A 15,698-nucleotide genomic window follows, 5' to 3' on the forward strand; every position below is an offset into this window, starting at 1 on the left:
GAGGGAGGTGGCTCTTGCCCCCAGGCACACACTCTGCAGATCTTTGACCCGGGACCAACGTGACTGCAGAGCAGCTGAAGTGACATCAACGAAGCCACCCGCATGCCCCCAGATCTCTTGCAGAGCCAGTGAGTGTGTAGCTGCTAGGGGTAAACAAAATGGTCTGGGCTGTCCTGCTTGGAGCAGAAGCAGAGATCTCCTATCGGAATCAAGACCTGTTGCTTAGCAGACAAGAGTGGACTAGAGTTACCAGGTAAGTTGACAGCACAAACTGCTCCATACCAATTCATTCCCTTTCAGACAATTCAAATAGCAAGACACTGATGGAGGACTGACACCTGAGAGCCGTAGTGCAGAGCAGCACCAAGAAGAGGCCACGGCATCAAAGGGCAGGGAAGACCACGAAAGGACTTCCAGCAACATGGCCCAGGATGCCAAGCGGCTTTGATGCACCCAACGCCGATTCAGGAGGATGTAGCTCTCTCTAAGTGAGGATGGACATGAGCCAATTGCCCCACACCACTGAGGACTGCGGTGGAAGGATCCGGACACACCTGAACAGGTAAATGAGCTCTGGCATGGGGCTGGGAAGAAGGCAAGCCAACATGGCCAGCTGCTCATCCCCCTGATCCAAAATACGGTTGTCAGAAGGTGATATTTAAAACGGCGACAAACGTCCCAGAGTTCTTGACAGGCATTCCCAAAATACTAGGCTCTCCCATAATCATCTCAGCCTCAAAACTAGCAGCATCACTCAATACAAGATGCCAAAGACAGATCTGTGTAGGATGTATTTTCCACCTTACTCAGCTTTTCCAGCTCCTGCCTACCCAGGCACCAAATAACAGCTGTTCCTAGCCAAATACCAAAGTCTTAAGAACGTGAATACGCAGCAGCTCAAAACAGGGCACAGGACACAAGCCTCAGAGAAAGAATGGGCCTAAATATTTCTCAAGACGTAACAAGAACAAGCCTCCACTCAAGAAAACCTTCTTCAAGTGTACAAATGTTTTCTTTCACCTTTGCTAATGTTTTCTTTGAGTAGATATCTGTGCGAAGCCCGAAGTTTTGCAGATCGGTAGGCTTTTCCTTGTTTTTCTCAGGGAAATTCAACATCTGCTGAGCAGCTGGGATCTAGGTAAAGAAATGCAAAGTGACCAGAAGAGGAGAGAAGCTATGAAAGCACCCAGAACAGTTAGACGAGATTACAGTCATCAACGCTATTGAGAGCATCATGCTGAACACCGGAAGCACGCCAGGAATACTTCAGGGCAGCGTTTCTCCCAATGCGCCAGGTGATGACAGCGACCTCTTCTACATCAGCCGCGAGAAGCGGCTTTTTCTACCTTGCCATGAAACAACTGGGAATTTCAGCTTGTACCACTAATGACTGCGAAGCTCTGAAACATGATGAAGGCGGCTTTATAAAACGATGCCCAAATTGACTGGGTTTCCTGCTCAGTATTTTCTAAGCAGGCATCAAAGGTTTTTGAGAGACAGAATCAAAGTATCCCCACGCTCGGAGCAGAGCACTCTACAAGCTCACCTCACAGGACGTGCACCCACCAGTTATACCCACTTATGATTATGTTAAAACTACCGGCTCCGGCTCACCAAGTCTCGACATGCTCCTCAGGCGAGGCTGCCATGCCACTGATCCGTCCCGTCCAATCCACCTTGGCTGTCATCAGCTCTTCGGTGTCAGAGGCAGGACTCTTTCCCAACCCTGCTGCTTAAGGTCCTTTCAGCTGCAACTGCTAGGGACTGAACCCGGGGCCTTCTGCATTGAGCTATGAATCCTCTACGTATGGCTCCAGGCCATACGGAGCCACGAATGGTACAAACAGCAAATGGTCCCGCACAGAGCTGGCTGGAGCTATAGCAACTTCTTACTCAACAAACCACATGAAAACAAGTGAGACGGGAACCTCTACGCTGTAGTAATTCATTGGAAGAAGAACCCTGCTGCCAGCCATGACTTGGGTAACTTTACCTGAGGCACACGGAGATGAAGTGGCATAAGCCCAGAAGGGGTGTCAGCCAGCACATTGAAATGCGGCGTGGGAGGGGGGCCCATGGCCATTGGCCGGCTTTCTGGGTCCACTTGGTAATTAATAAGCCCCCATTGCTCCAGAAAGGCATGTACTCTAGAAGGCAACAACACAAGAAAGAAGGACTGAGGAATGGCAACAGCAAGAGGCCATAAGGGGGACATTTCCATACCAAGGGATTCATTTAAAAACACCAGCAAGCTGGTAAACGAGCAAAATCTGCAAAATCTTACCACGTCGTATGAAACAGGAAGCAACAGACTTTCCATGAGATCCCGAAAGCCCCATTTCCCCCACATTCCCTGTCAGTTCCAATAAGTGGAACTCACTGATGCGGCCGTGTTTCTGGAAAGAACGACTTTGCACGGGCTTCTGAAATGGAGTCTGGTGGGATATTTCCAGAACTACCCAAACTGCTCCTCTGATTCTGGCCTGAATGGGAAGGCTGGCTCGAGACATTTTGGGGCCTGACACCAAAAAATCCAACCCCCTCCCCCATTAAAACTGGGGCACCCCCCCCCCCCACTAGCATGGCCTTCTGCACCGGCTATTTGTGACCAGGCACAATTCACAGCCCTGCTTTCCAACAGCCTGGGACAGAGACCGGAAGGGCAGCTTTCTCCCCAGGCTGCCTCGCTTCCCAGTCAAGCTCTTCCGTGTTGTCCCTGCTCTTAATGCCCCCCCCCCCCCGCAACTGGGAAGGCCCGGAGATGCTGACCAGAGCCCTGGCACTCTCAGGAGCGGAATCCCATCTCTGGGACGCCCTCTCCCTTGAAGCCAACCTGGTGCCTGTAGTGAAAGGATAAACCGAGCCCTTCAAACAACATGCCTCGGAGGGGGAACAATGCAAGTCCTAACGTCGCATCCCGGGAAGGGGAGAAGACAAGTTTCGGGTGATCTAACCTCAGGGTCCCATCTTGCGTGCCATTCCGTCAGGCTGTCAGAGAGGCCCAGTTTTAATTTCCCTGCTTGGTGAGCCTTGGCCTCCTTATCCAAACTTTTGACCTGATTGGTCAGAAGTAGTGTCCGGGGTCAGGCCCACCAGACCCAGTGACGGATCGCCCAGACTGCCTGGTTCCACCCTGAAAACTGCTGCCACTGCTGCCGCCCCTACATACCAGGAGCAGCCACAGTCCTCGTACCAGGCGACAGGGGCCTGGGGGGACCGGTATAGAGGAGGAGCAACAGCTAGGGAAGCAAGGTGCTGCAGCGGGACACAATGCAAGGCAGCAGAGGAGAGTGGCACAGGTGGCAGTATGGAGGGGGCAGGGCTGGAGGAGCGCTTGGGAAACCGCGGCAAGATTCCTTTGCCCGAAGCGGCTTGCTGGCCAAGCGATGGGACTGCACCAGGCCGTGCCAGTCCCCCAGAAGCCTAGATTGGGTTGGGGCGGCCAGCCTCACAGGGATAGGCTGCCAGCCCAGATGGGCAGCCGCCCCCACCCCCGGGATCCTGACGCCCAGCTGGGGGAGGGATGGAAGCCCCAGGCAAGGGATAGGGTAGAAGGGCCCCCAGCAGCTAGGGATGCCCTTAGCGCAGACGATAGCCTCACCTTGGGGGCGGGAGCCTGGGGGGGCGGGGCAGGGTGCTCCTTAAAGGGAAAGTATAAATAGGGCTCAGAATCCCCTGGCCAGAGAGAAGAGTGGGAGGTCTGTACCTGGCGCCAGGGCAGCTTCCCAGGGACGAGTGAGAGTTAGGGGCACGCCACCCGGCTTCCTCACCCTACCCATCTGAGGCCAGTAAGGGGGAGAGAGCCCTCCAAAGGCAAGGGACCTGACAAGGGGTCGAATCTGCAGCCTCACTGGGACCCCCTCCGCCGAATGCGGGATCCCCAGCGTCTCAGATGCAACGGCTGACCCACGGGTTCCCTGTTCAAGAGACGGTCCTCATCGCAAGCAGGCTTGGAGGGAAAACTTGCAGCCTGCACCCTGAAATCTGATTGGGCTGATCAGGAAACTGCCCAGGCTGCTGGACAATCTGTGTAACTCTTAGTCTGGCTTGGAGCTCTGCGTTAAGACCCTGACCACAGACAGCCCGTCGGGCTGTGCCGAAGATGGCAAGTCTTAGACCCATTCCTCAGACAGGAATGTTGGAGATCCTCTTGTGCAGCATGGGTTTAGCTAGCAGCATTCTTAGGATGCTGACTGTAACTCTCTGTCTATTGATTAGTTCCCTGTTATTTGTGCTTTACTGGTTTTATGTGTAGTTATTAAAGTCCATTTTAGTCATGATCTTTGAGTGTGAACTGACTGCGAAGAATCTCACCCACATTTTAACCAGGCTGCTCTGCTTTCACACTGACTGAGTTCCTCAGCGTAAGGGTAGCTAGACGGATACAGATGGGACAGGGACAGAAGCGGGGGGGGGGGGAGGAAGAGGGTGCTCAGGTCCCCATTTCTTTCTCACGTGCCCCCCAACCCCTGGAGAGCCAGGGGAAAGCACAACAAAGGGGGGAGGGGAGATGCTCTGGATGGTGGCAGCTAATTTTGAGATTCAGGACCCTCCCAGAAGAGGGGGGAAGGGGCTCAAAGAAAAAGTTTTTTAAAATAGACGACACCCCCCCCCCAAGCTCAGTTAATGGAAACGGTGCATGCCAACCAGAAGCCACCTGTCTGTAAATGCACACTGAGAGCGTGTTCTTGATGTAGTCCATCTCTTAAGACATAAAGTATCCCCGCCCCCCTCTTTCTAACACTGTTGAAAAAAGGATTTTTTTAAAGCTTGCATGACTACTGCAATGAAGACACACAGCCAGTTTGGTGTAGTGGTTAAGAGCGTGGGGCTCTAATCTGGAGAACCGAGGAATGATTCCCCACTCCTCCGCTTGAAGCCAGCTGGGTGACCCTTGGGTCAGTCACAGCTCTCCCAGAGCCCTCTCAGCCCCACCCACCTCACAGGGTGATTGCTGTTGTGGGGATAACAATGACATACTTCGTAAACCGCTCTGAGTGGGCATTAAGTTGTCCTGAAGGGTGGTATATAAACCGAAAGTCATATAAACCGAATGTTAAGGCTTACCTCATTACTGCACAAACATCTCCAGTCAAGTTCCTTCTGCAGGCAGTACTGGTCAAGTACTCTTGAGGGTTTAAGCGATAGGTATCAATCATGAAATTGCGGTAAGCTAAGAATCTGGAAAGAAATCCACAGACATGTTATGAATACATGTCCGCACGCACTATGTGATATTTCAGAGATCCAGATGAGTTAGCCATATTAGTCTGTAGTTGCAAAATAGTAAAGAGTCCAGTAGCACCTTTAAGACTAATGAACTTTACCACAGCTCTCTTCGTTAGATGCTCTCGAAAGCTTATGCTACAATAAAGTTGGTTAGTCTTAAAGGTGCTACTGGACTCTTTGACATTTCAGAAGCATCCATGAATCTCAGAGGGTTCTTGGAGGCCTCCTTCCTTCAGTGCACCTGAACCCATGTTTTTCTTCCTTTCCACTCAGTCCCAACTCTAGCTTGCCTTTGCCAGAGTGTCCTGCGTCCAATTAAAACGGCAGACACGTTGGCTTTGCTTCTCCAGCTCCCCAAAGCCTTGAACAGAAGCCTAGTCACACTTTTTTTAAAAATTATTTTATTATTAACTTGTAACTAGTCACACATTTCAGACACAAAAGTAGAGCCCTGTCACAGCAAGGAGATCTACAGGAGAAACCAAGGCCTGCCAAAGACTGAATTTCAAAAAAACAGATAGGATACAAAGGACCACACAGCCCAAGCCTCTGCCTAAAGCTTTCCTGGCAGAAGCCAGCTGATGCTCGACAGCAGACAAAGTGATTTGACATTACTTATATATCAAAGCGACATGCAGCTACATGGTACCAAACCAGGCCCTAAAACCGCTGGTATCAGGGTGGCCAACACAGTTCAGGACTGGGTTTCAGAGGGAAAACAGGCCCATCTTTGAATATCCTTTTCTTGACTCACGTGCATATCTGTGTTAGAAACTAAACTAAGATGTATTTGCATCCGAGAGCATGGACCGACGCTTTGATCTGCTGACCACAGGGAAAAAAGAAATCAAGGATTAATTTCTTTATGCACAAGCAAGTGGTTGTATGCTTTCTTCTTGGGCATCCTTCGTTACCAAGAAGGCACATGCCTCCAGTCACAGCTCTAGCATCTGCGAAAGCAAGTGTTTCTGTTCAGAGGCGTCTCGCAGACTCCATGCAGAGTGCCTCTGATTCGGAAAGGGACGAGCCGACTCCCCTATGCAGCAAGCCTGAAAATGTTTCGCATATGAAGAGCAGCAGACCGCTGGGACACTAACCCATTTGGCCCATCTGCAGCTTTTCTTGGTTCACAAAAACAAAAGCAGGAAAGTGCATTTATTTACCCTATGGCACTGTTTACTGAAATGTCCTTGATACTGACTGTGCTAATCTCACTGTACGTAATCTGCCTTAGTGAGAAAGGCAGACTAAAAATGACACAAATACCTAAGACAAAGGAAGGTGAGAGGCCTATATAGCATTTGAGAACAACAACAGCAAAACCCCCAGCAAGACACAGACGACAAACTTCCAGAAGCCAAGAAGAGAAAAAAGGAAAATGCTGATTTGCTTCTAGAGGTCAATGGCAGCCATTTCTCTTATGAGGGCTGGAAACATAAACCACCCAAGGAGAAGATCCTGCCTGCATCTTGCTGGTCTCAATGAATGATTCCTCCCTATCAATCTCTCGGCGAGACACATTACAGAATCACAGAATCAGAGAGTCGGGAGGGGCCATACAGACCATCTAGTCCAAGCCCCTGCCCAGTGCAGGAACTCAAGGCTCAGTGACCTCTGCTTCTTCCGACCTTCTTCCACGGGCTATTGCCTCCAAAGAATTGTCCCTAAGAGCAACAGATTTCCTCACATTGTAAGAAAAGCAGACTGCTTGCAGCAAGATCTGCAGCACCAACTCTTCTGGCAAGAGCTTTCCTTCTAAATTCCTGAATTCCAACGGAACCAAGTCCTGAGAGCCCGCTGTCGGGGGCACGGCACCCTTTACTTACTGCTCCAGCCTCCCCTGGGGAGTCATGCCAGGCAACAACAATCCAAAGCCATTTAAAAGTCTAGCCTTGGAGAGCACATTGGGGGAGAGTGTTTGCAGCCAAGCACCCCCAGTCCTCATAAGAAATACCTGCAGCTGAAGACTGGAGCTGTGAGCCAACCAGTCAGGAGCCACAAGAAGTGAGAGAAGGGCAGAGGCTCCCTCTTGACTCATGGGGAAAATGCTGTACATCTGAGAGCGCGTGCTGCTGCCAAGAACAGCTGATATTGATCTGCCAACAGTGGAGGGGGTTTCAGGTAAGCAGCTGTGCTGGTCTGCAGTAGAACAGCAAGATTCGAATCCAGTAGCACCTTAGAGAACCACAAAGTTTTCAGGGTAGAAGCTTTCAAGAGTCAAAGCTCTCGAATGAACACTTCTCAACGTTAGGACCATGTGCAGAAATCGTAGCCTATACTAGGAATTACAGCTGGGCTTTTACACCACGGCATATCTGGAAGCTCTTCAGAATAGGAGTCCAGTTCCATGGCTACCCAGAGTTCTAACTCATCTATCTTTACTTTGGACTGAGTTCCAGGCCTGGCTTATTCTGATACAAATCAGGGGAAGAAGAGCCTGGTGTCTCTGTCCACAAGAGATTCCACAAACAGTAGACAACCGTAATCCCAATGTTAACCATGTCAACTCATACAAACCAATTTTTTTTAGCATACAGCACTTGCTGCAAGCTCAAATTCATTTACCGATCTGTTACTCTCATACCCCCAGGGTATTTAAGGAAAAGACTGAAATAATAGAACGCCCTCCTCTCCCTGGATCCCTGTACTTGCTCACCACCAAAAGATCCTCTGACTTGACTGCCACAGAGTCCTGGATAAAATATCGACCAGGGCCCCCTGAATGGGCAAGAATTTCCTTGGAGGTGCCCACCTTGGGAGGCACCTGCCTGCTGAGATGCTCCACAGCGCGCCTGGTTGAAGGGCAACAACCAAAGGCAGCACTGCTAGGATAGTGGTACTGTATTGCTACACTGCTTTACGCTTTTGCTTTCCTTTGCATTTCATTGTTAGAAGGATAACGGTTTTCTTCTTTGAGATTCTCTCTCTCCATCACAGTAAGGTTATTCTAGAAAATAACCTTTACAGACAAGATCGAAATGGTCCCAAATAATTGCCCTGGCATAGTTCTACATGGGGGTGGGGGGTGGGGGGGGAGAGTGCTATACACCTGACAGGCCTGACACAGAGAATGATTTGGGTAACGAGACATTCTCACGCTGGCAACATGGATCTGTTCCTCACAGCTGAGAAACAAGCAAGGAAGCGGAATGAACCCTTCCGGACCGTAATCTGCATTCGGTCCTGCAGTGCGGCCCATCAGGATCAAGACATCTCTGTGCTCAAAGCGGCTTCAGACAGGAGTATGTCCAGGGTATTTCAATAACAGAGGCCAAGGAAGGGGCAACCCAGACAGGAATAACGTTTTAAAAACAGAACTCGCAGGAGCTAGACCAATTCACATGCTGCTTTTTTCTCCCTGTTTAAAATCTAAAAACAGCAGGTCCCTACTTGAATTTGCTCTTGTGTGTTTGGATGCAGGACAAATGTATGAAACATCCACTGAACACTTCAAATTAGCGGAGCCTATGAAAGCGAGGTGAAAACCATTAAGGCAGCAGCGGGGGGGGGGGCAGAGAAGTCTGCTCTGGAAAGTGCGTCACTTGTGAAGGCTACAAAAAAGGAGCTGAAGTTGGTGGAGAACCAGCTGATCGGGCTACAGGTGGAACGAACGCAGACAATTTTGCGTCTCCAAAACGTGAAAGAGGAGGAAAAAGAGGATCTGTGGGAGGTGGTCTCGGAACTATTGGCGACACCCGCGAGGACGACTAAAGAAGAGGTTAAAAGCGCCATTTTGGAGGTCCGTCGGGCTTCTTCAAAATATGCAACAAAGCGACAGTTGCCTCGTGAGATCATTATTGACTTTTCATCTAAAAAGATTCGGGACACCATCCTATATAACTCATACAATGCGGATTTGGACTTTATGGGTTTGAAAGTCAAGATTTTGAAGGACGTTCCATTTCTAGTCCGGAAACGGCGTTTTAAATATAAAAAGTTTGCAGCTCTTCTGAGGGACCATGGAATAAAGTACAAATGGTTATTCCCGGAAGGAATATGGTTCAGATATAAAGATCAGGCCTATAAGATATTATCAGAAGATCAACTAAAGGATTTTGAGAATAAAAACCCAGAACTCTGCTGCACCAAGAACGAAGAAAAGGAGGAGCCGGAGGGGGGGGGGGAGGAGGAGGAGAGCATCGCAACAGCAGTTGCACAGAGAGAATTGCGTCCGGGACCCAGAAGGGGGAGGAAAGTTTAATCAGAATTTGAAATGTTTATTCTCTGTATGATTAACCACTCCATCATTACTCTATGGAGCTATTTTTGTATTATGACAGTATGAAGGGAAACATTGAAGTGTAGTGTTTAGTGTTTGTAGTTCATTCCCCCCCCTTTTCTTTTTCCACCCCCCTTTGTCCCTTCCCTTTCCCCTTTCCTTGTGATAGTCTGGTGTAGTGTTTTGTAGTTATTGAAAAAAAAAAAAAAATTAGCGGAGCCTGGCTGATAGCTCCACTCCAATCGATGACGGCAACAACGGGGATGAGCGGCCGCCCACTCCATTTCAGTAACCGTGGCAACAGAAGGCGCAGCTGGCGTGAGACATGGCGACCGGAGCCTTCTTTGTGCCACCATAAGCAAGCCATGCATAACCCGTTAACAAGCTGTTACAATGCACCCCAAGTTCAGCCAAGGTCCCAAGACAAACACAAAGTGCCATTTGTTTCTGTGAATATGGAAGCCTATGGTCACAGCCAATATCCACCATGCATAAAGAGCTGTTTTTCTCTCTTTCGTTTGCAGGGGAAGAAAGGAAAATCTTGTTTGCAATGGCAAACAAGGCAGAAAGCAGTTCAGACTCTTTCGTAACAGACGAACTAAAAGGGCCTTGAGATTCAGAAGCAGAATTTAGAGAGACGAGGGAGAAACCTTCGCTTTCAGACCCAAGCAACAGCCGTTCCTACCTTCATGCCGTGCACTGTATGTGAGTGACAATGCTGCTGAATGCTAGTTAGAAGCCTATTCGTGAAGAATGTAGCAATACTGCGAGAGAGTTTCCAGGGCCTTCACTGAGAGATTTCCTTTAGGCGGTGAGGGCACAACCCTGGGAGTTGATTGTGACCTATGGAAGAGCCTTTGTCCTAAGCAAGAAAAAGCGGATCGTCTGCATCGCTCCAGCCAGGGCTGCAGAGGAGTCTTGTGACGTCCCCTTCACATTTTCTAGCGCGTCCCGCCCTTCCTCCAAGGAGCTCCAGGGCCGCGGCGTTCATGGTTGACCCGTCCCCGTTTTAGCTTCACAGCAACCCGGGGAGGGAGGGTGGTCTGAGAGGGTGGTCCAGCTTCATGGCAGCATGGGGCTGGGAGCCCAGACCTCCCAGAGCCTAGTCCAACACTAACTGCCACACCTTGTCACGCAAGGGTCTGCTTCCTACTCTGGGCAGCTCTCTGCCATCATACAGCATAGTGCAGCCTGGTAAACATCTGCCACGGCCGTTTGCTCCAGCCTCGTTTGTTACTCAAGAGGAGCACGGGCTTTTTAAAAAACCTGCCAGAAAGCATCAGTAGATTTAGGACTCGCTTTTTGGTTTTAGCAGCCGTGTTTAAGTGCTGCACAGGGAGGATGAAGAAGGAATTCATGGTGTTTATCTTGCCCAACAAAGTGACATCTTGCATGTAGTGGATCCACAGCAAGTCAGAAGATGCAGAGGTTTTTTTTTATTATTATAATAAATTTATTCCACATTAACTTAAAACATAACCATACAAAACCCATGCAGAGATGCAGAGTTTATGCAAAAATGTTTATGCAAAAATGTTTATGCAAAATGTTAGTAAGCAAAATCTTGGCTGTCCAGAGGCAAAAGAACAGTATTTTTTTCTGAAAAACAAGCTGGGATATTCATGGGAGAAACACAATCTATCAACAAACAGCCACCGGCGGGGGGGGGGGGGGGGGGGTCCTCAAGCCTCTGCACAATGAGATCAGGCCTGATGTCTGCATAACTAGGGATTTCCCTGGATGTAGAAGCAGTGGGCGAACTCCCGAATAATGGGTAGGAAAAGTGTTCAAAATACACATACCCTTGGGAGTACAAATCACGGAGTCTCAGAGAGAACGGTGGACTATATACAAAGTAAATAAAACCATATAAATTTAAACAAAAAAAGTGTTGAGTATATTAGCACAGTGGATGATTTAGAATCATAGAATCATGGGGTTGGAAGGGACCTCTAGGGTCATCTAGTTCAACCCTCTGCACAATGCAGGAAATTCAAAAATGCCCCCCCCCCACTCACACACACCCAGTGGCCCTTACTTCATGCCTAGAAGATGTCAAAACACCATCAGGCTCCCTAGCCAAATTGGTTTGGGGAAAATTTGCACCTGATCCCAAGGTGGCGAGTAGCCTTACCCTGGGAATGTACGAAGGGGCCTCGAGAACTAAGCCCTGATGCGGCCCTTCCTGCCCTCCCCCTCATGATCTGCCCAGGTTCACATATATTTGCTGCATATATGTAAGACCCACAGTACAGAAAACGAGTAAGGGTTGAGTTAGTCACAGAAACAGAGATGTATACTCTCTTCACATCCATACGTGGGTCTTTATCCCAAAGATGTTTCACGTCTACCCTGCTTAATGACTGTACAGCCCTTTGCTATGCTACAGGCAGCATGCAGACTCCTCTGTTCCTGAGTGACTGGCTTCTAAGTAACCTGGGTACCAACTCAAAGACCAGCCCATAAGCCCAAAGCGGCTTTCCACTTTCTTTCTCAGGCAGTAATACTTCCTCGGAAACTTGTGAGGAGCAACATGCACGTATGAAGAGCAGCTGCTGATGTGGCAGGCGGGTGCTGCGTTCGGAAGTTGAAAGTCCTGCTGTGTGCACAAGCCTTTCTGAACACGAAGAGCATGCATGCATCACGGCATGCACCCTATGCGGGGCAGAACCAGGACTAAAACCACCAAACAAAAACTCGTCATGCCTGCATAAATCCTTTAGGATTCTTTTGAGAATTAGGTGCAAAACTCAAAATTGATCTAAGCAAAGCAGACAGAATGCACACGTTCTGCCAAAAGCTCCACAAGTAAACACATGTAAAAACAAAGTCAAGGTGGGGGGAAATCCTGGCAACTGACACACCGGCTGTGCACGCACGCATGCGCGCGCGCGCGCACACACACACACACACACAAACAAACACAGGCTTGATGCAGACCACAGTGAGAGATCCATGAAGCATTCTATGGGCTAACATGGACTGAATTATGTCATGTCTTGCACTGGCAGTTTTCATAACCATAATGTTTGAACCTGTATTTGCAAGCATGACTACTGCTTGTGCTTCATGTTGTCTAATGTATGTTCTGTTTCAACAAACACAGTTAATCTATAAAACGGAGAGGAAATACCCACGGGGAGGGGGAGGTGTGAGAAATGCACAAGCCACTACAGTGCTCCTGATCTCCTAAATAAGATTACAAGATTGGCAGCGGCATGTCTGCAGCTGGCAATAATGGCCTCATGTCAGCCAAGGATACTGAAATCCAGTTTGTGACAAACGATGAGATAAACACACTACTCACATTTCTGGGGTCTTTGATTTGTTTTTCCCGTTGAAGAATTCTGGAAGAGCACGGCGTTCGATCACGTGAATACTATCAGAAAGCAAGAGAATACGGGTCAGCCAAAAGCAGAGTCCACACTACAAAATCGTTGTGACTGCCAGGCTTTTAAACACAAACATGATACTTGATTAGAATTCTGTCCCACTTCTCAGTCAATGGCTTCTGAAGTGGCTGCGGGTGTGTTACGTGCCATCAAGTCGCTTCCAAATTAGGGCTACCCTCTGAATTAACAACCTCCAGAATGTCCCGTCATTAACAGCCTTGCTCAGATCTTGCAAACCGGAGGTTTCCTTTATTAAGCCAAACCATCTCATTTGAGGTCTTTTGATTTCCCTACTGCCTTCCTCTTTTCCTAGCATTATGGCCTTTTCCAGTGACTCTTGTCTTCTGAAGTGGCTAACAGATTAAGAACAAACATAATCACCAACAGATCAAGATGGCTAGCCGTGTTAGTCTGTCTGTAGCAGTAGAGAAGAGTTCAGTAGCACCTAGAAGACTAATAACATTTGTAGTAGGATATGAGATTTTGTGAGCCACAGCTCACTTCTTCAGGAAGTTCATACCCTACCACAAATTTTGTTAGTCTTATAGGTGCTACTGGACTCTTGCTATAATCACCAACGTAAAAACAAAAACAGTAATTAATGTCACAATCATCAATGCAAACAACAACCCAGCAGAGTAACAATAAATCACATTAATTCAGGAGCAAGAGCACACACACACACAAATATGCACGGATACTGCCAAGGCTCGAGGTACAGGGAGGCTGGCAGCACACTCACCGCTATTGCCAATGGCAAGGGAGAGGGGACTGGCAACGGTGAAGTACACGTTGCAAGATCGTGTTTGCATGTGATTGGAGAAGGCGTGTGAAGGAGCAGATGGGCTGCTGAATCCATTCAGTATTCTTTTTTAGTGTTTGGGTATAAGAGGCCTAATTGAGAAAGGACCTACGGAAGCCCCCATCCCACTGCCGAGCAAGGCAGGGCCAGGACTGAGGTCTGCCTCCAGGGAAGCACCTGCACATGCCTGGCCTTTCCCCTTTAAAGGCTACCTTCTTCCACTGATGCAGTCAGCAAAAATGGCTCTTCTGCTTTGGCCAGAAAATGACCTTTGGATTCCACCCAAGCAATTTACATATGAAAAGAATAAAAATTAAGCAAACAAATAAGCATAGTACTGGGGGGGGGAGAGGGGAGAGATGCATGTGTGAAACCTACTGCATTTCTGTTCTTGCAATTGCAGGGAAAACAAGAGTGCGAAGTTAAGTCATCCTCAGAGTGTAAAAACAAGCAACTCAGTCCACGCTGGGTTTTTCTTCCTTTAAAAATATAAATCCTGATCTCTCAGCTCAGCTTGAAAAGCTTTTAAGACACTCCGTACCTGTAACGCACTGTTCTGCATCTAATCCCTTTACCATTAGAGGAATTACGAAACAGATTTTCTGTTTTACAGAACAACCAAAATGCTAACACGGTTTTCAAAAGTTCAGGCTGAAAATAATTGGGTGATATGAATTTTCTGTTGTTTCCATTGCAATCAATTTTTGTTATCCTTTAAATACGACAGTGCTTTTCTTTAGTTCTAGCTGTTTGAAGGGCAGGTGTCAGCAAATCATGGAGTGGTTAGCTGCAGAGAGGGGGAAAGACGTCTGTACCAACGGAGATGCAAATTGCAACCTACTTCCTGCCTCCAGGAATGATAGGAAAAGGAGTAGCCACATACTAGGATTGACTTGGTTCCTTAAGGGCAAAGAGTGTTTTATGAAAGACAAATGGAACAGGTAAGGATTACCTACCAAGCCAGAGATATTGCATGATCAAACAGTACCACTGACCAGCCTGAAGCCTCAACTGAGGAGCAGGACATCCAGGGCACTGGGAGAGGCAGTGGCTTAATTCAGGCACCACACACCTGTGACAGGCCCAAACCTGGGTAGCTGCCAGCTTCTGTGCTTCCTCTCTCCCTTGGGCAATACGCAGAGGCCAAAGACAGCTAAATCCAATTACTTGCCGAAGTTGAATGTGGCCACCTGAAACTAAGATCAATTTCTTGCCTAGAAATTAGGTTCCTTAACCAGGATTAAATGGTGATTAAGAATCCCAGTTAACTGGGAAAAAAACTAACCTCAGTTTGTTAAGGCACGTTTGGATATTACAATCAACTGGAGTTTGCTGAAGACTTCCTCCCATAATTTCTGCATTCCACCTAATGGCAGGAGGAAGGGAGGGAACATGCCATGCTGACAGCTGAGCAGGTTGATACCTGACACGAACAAACTCTGTATTATTTGTCTAATCTGATCCGGTGGATACAAAACACTCCCTGGGTACCTTTGCTCTCTTCTAATGGTACCTGCTCTCACCCTACTCTCTGCAGTGATTTTAATTGATAAATTATTAGACTGCATCTAAAAAGGGTTTCTCCAACAGCTCTGCAACAAGATGTGAGAGTCCACGGGAGACATGCATGCAATGCACTCAACATCTCCCGTGAGAGGGACGGACCAGTTTCACACCTGCTGGATTTCCGCAACGCTGAAGAGTCTTGGGTGCTTGCTGGGCCAATGCCAAAATATAGCCAACAAATCTTGACTCTGTCTTGGAAGTGCCTGCATCTACTGCAGTCAGAAACCGTGGTGCGGGTGTGATATCTGAATTAAGTCCCTGTGATACGGCACAAGGTTCAACTATTCAATGTGGAACAGGGAAAGAGCAGCTCAGCTTCCCTTTGTGGATCCCAGACTTGGTATCGGAAAAGGCCTAATTTAACTGGGGCACTGGCACCACAGGCCCTAGCATTAGAAGCTGTAAACAGACACACAAAGCAACTAAACAGTGACTAGGCTGAAATTGCAGGATAAACGGCAAAGAGTCTCTACGCCTTCTGAAAGCAATG

At 48.3% G+C, this 15,698-nt stretch overlaps 1 protein-coding gene across 1 annotated transcript in view; it reads right to left on the minus strand.

Moving 5' to 3' along the window:
* The window catches only part of SMARCC1 (SWI/SNF related, matrix associated, actin dependent regulator of chromatin subfamily c member 1), a 98,967-nt gene that overhangs the window by 41,718 nt on the left and 41,551 nt on the right, over positions 1–15,698 (minus strand). The window contains exons 15-18 of the mRNA XM_054991283.1: positions 12,756–12,827; positions 5,068–5,181; positions 1,994–2,147; positions 1,021–1,134 (exon numbers count right to left, since the gene is read on the minus strand). Of these exons, the coding sequence (XP_054847258.1) occupies positions 1,021–1,134; positions 1,994–2,147; positions 5,068–5,181; positions 12,756–12,827 (454 nt within the window). The remainder of the gene's footprint in view (positions 1–1,020; positions 1,135–1,993; positions 2,148–5,067; positions 5,182–12,755; positions 12,828–15,698) is intronic.

The sequence above is a fragment of the Eublepharis macularius genome, chromosome 11 (assembly GCF_028583425.1).
Source record: "Eublepharis macularius isolate TG4126 chromosome 11, MPM_Emac_v1.0, whole genome shotgun sequence".
Taxonomy (NCBI): domain Eukaryota; kingdom Metazoa; phylum Chordata; class Lepidosauria; order Squamata; family Eublepharidae; genus Eublepharis; species Eublepharis macularius.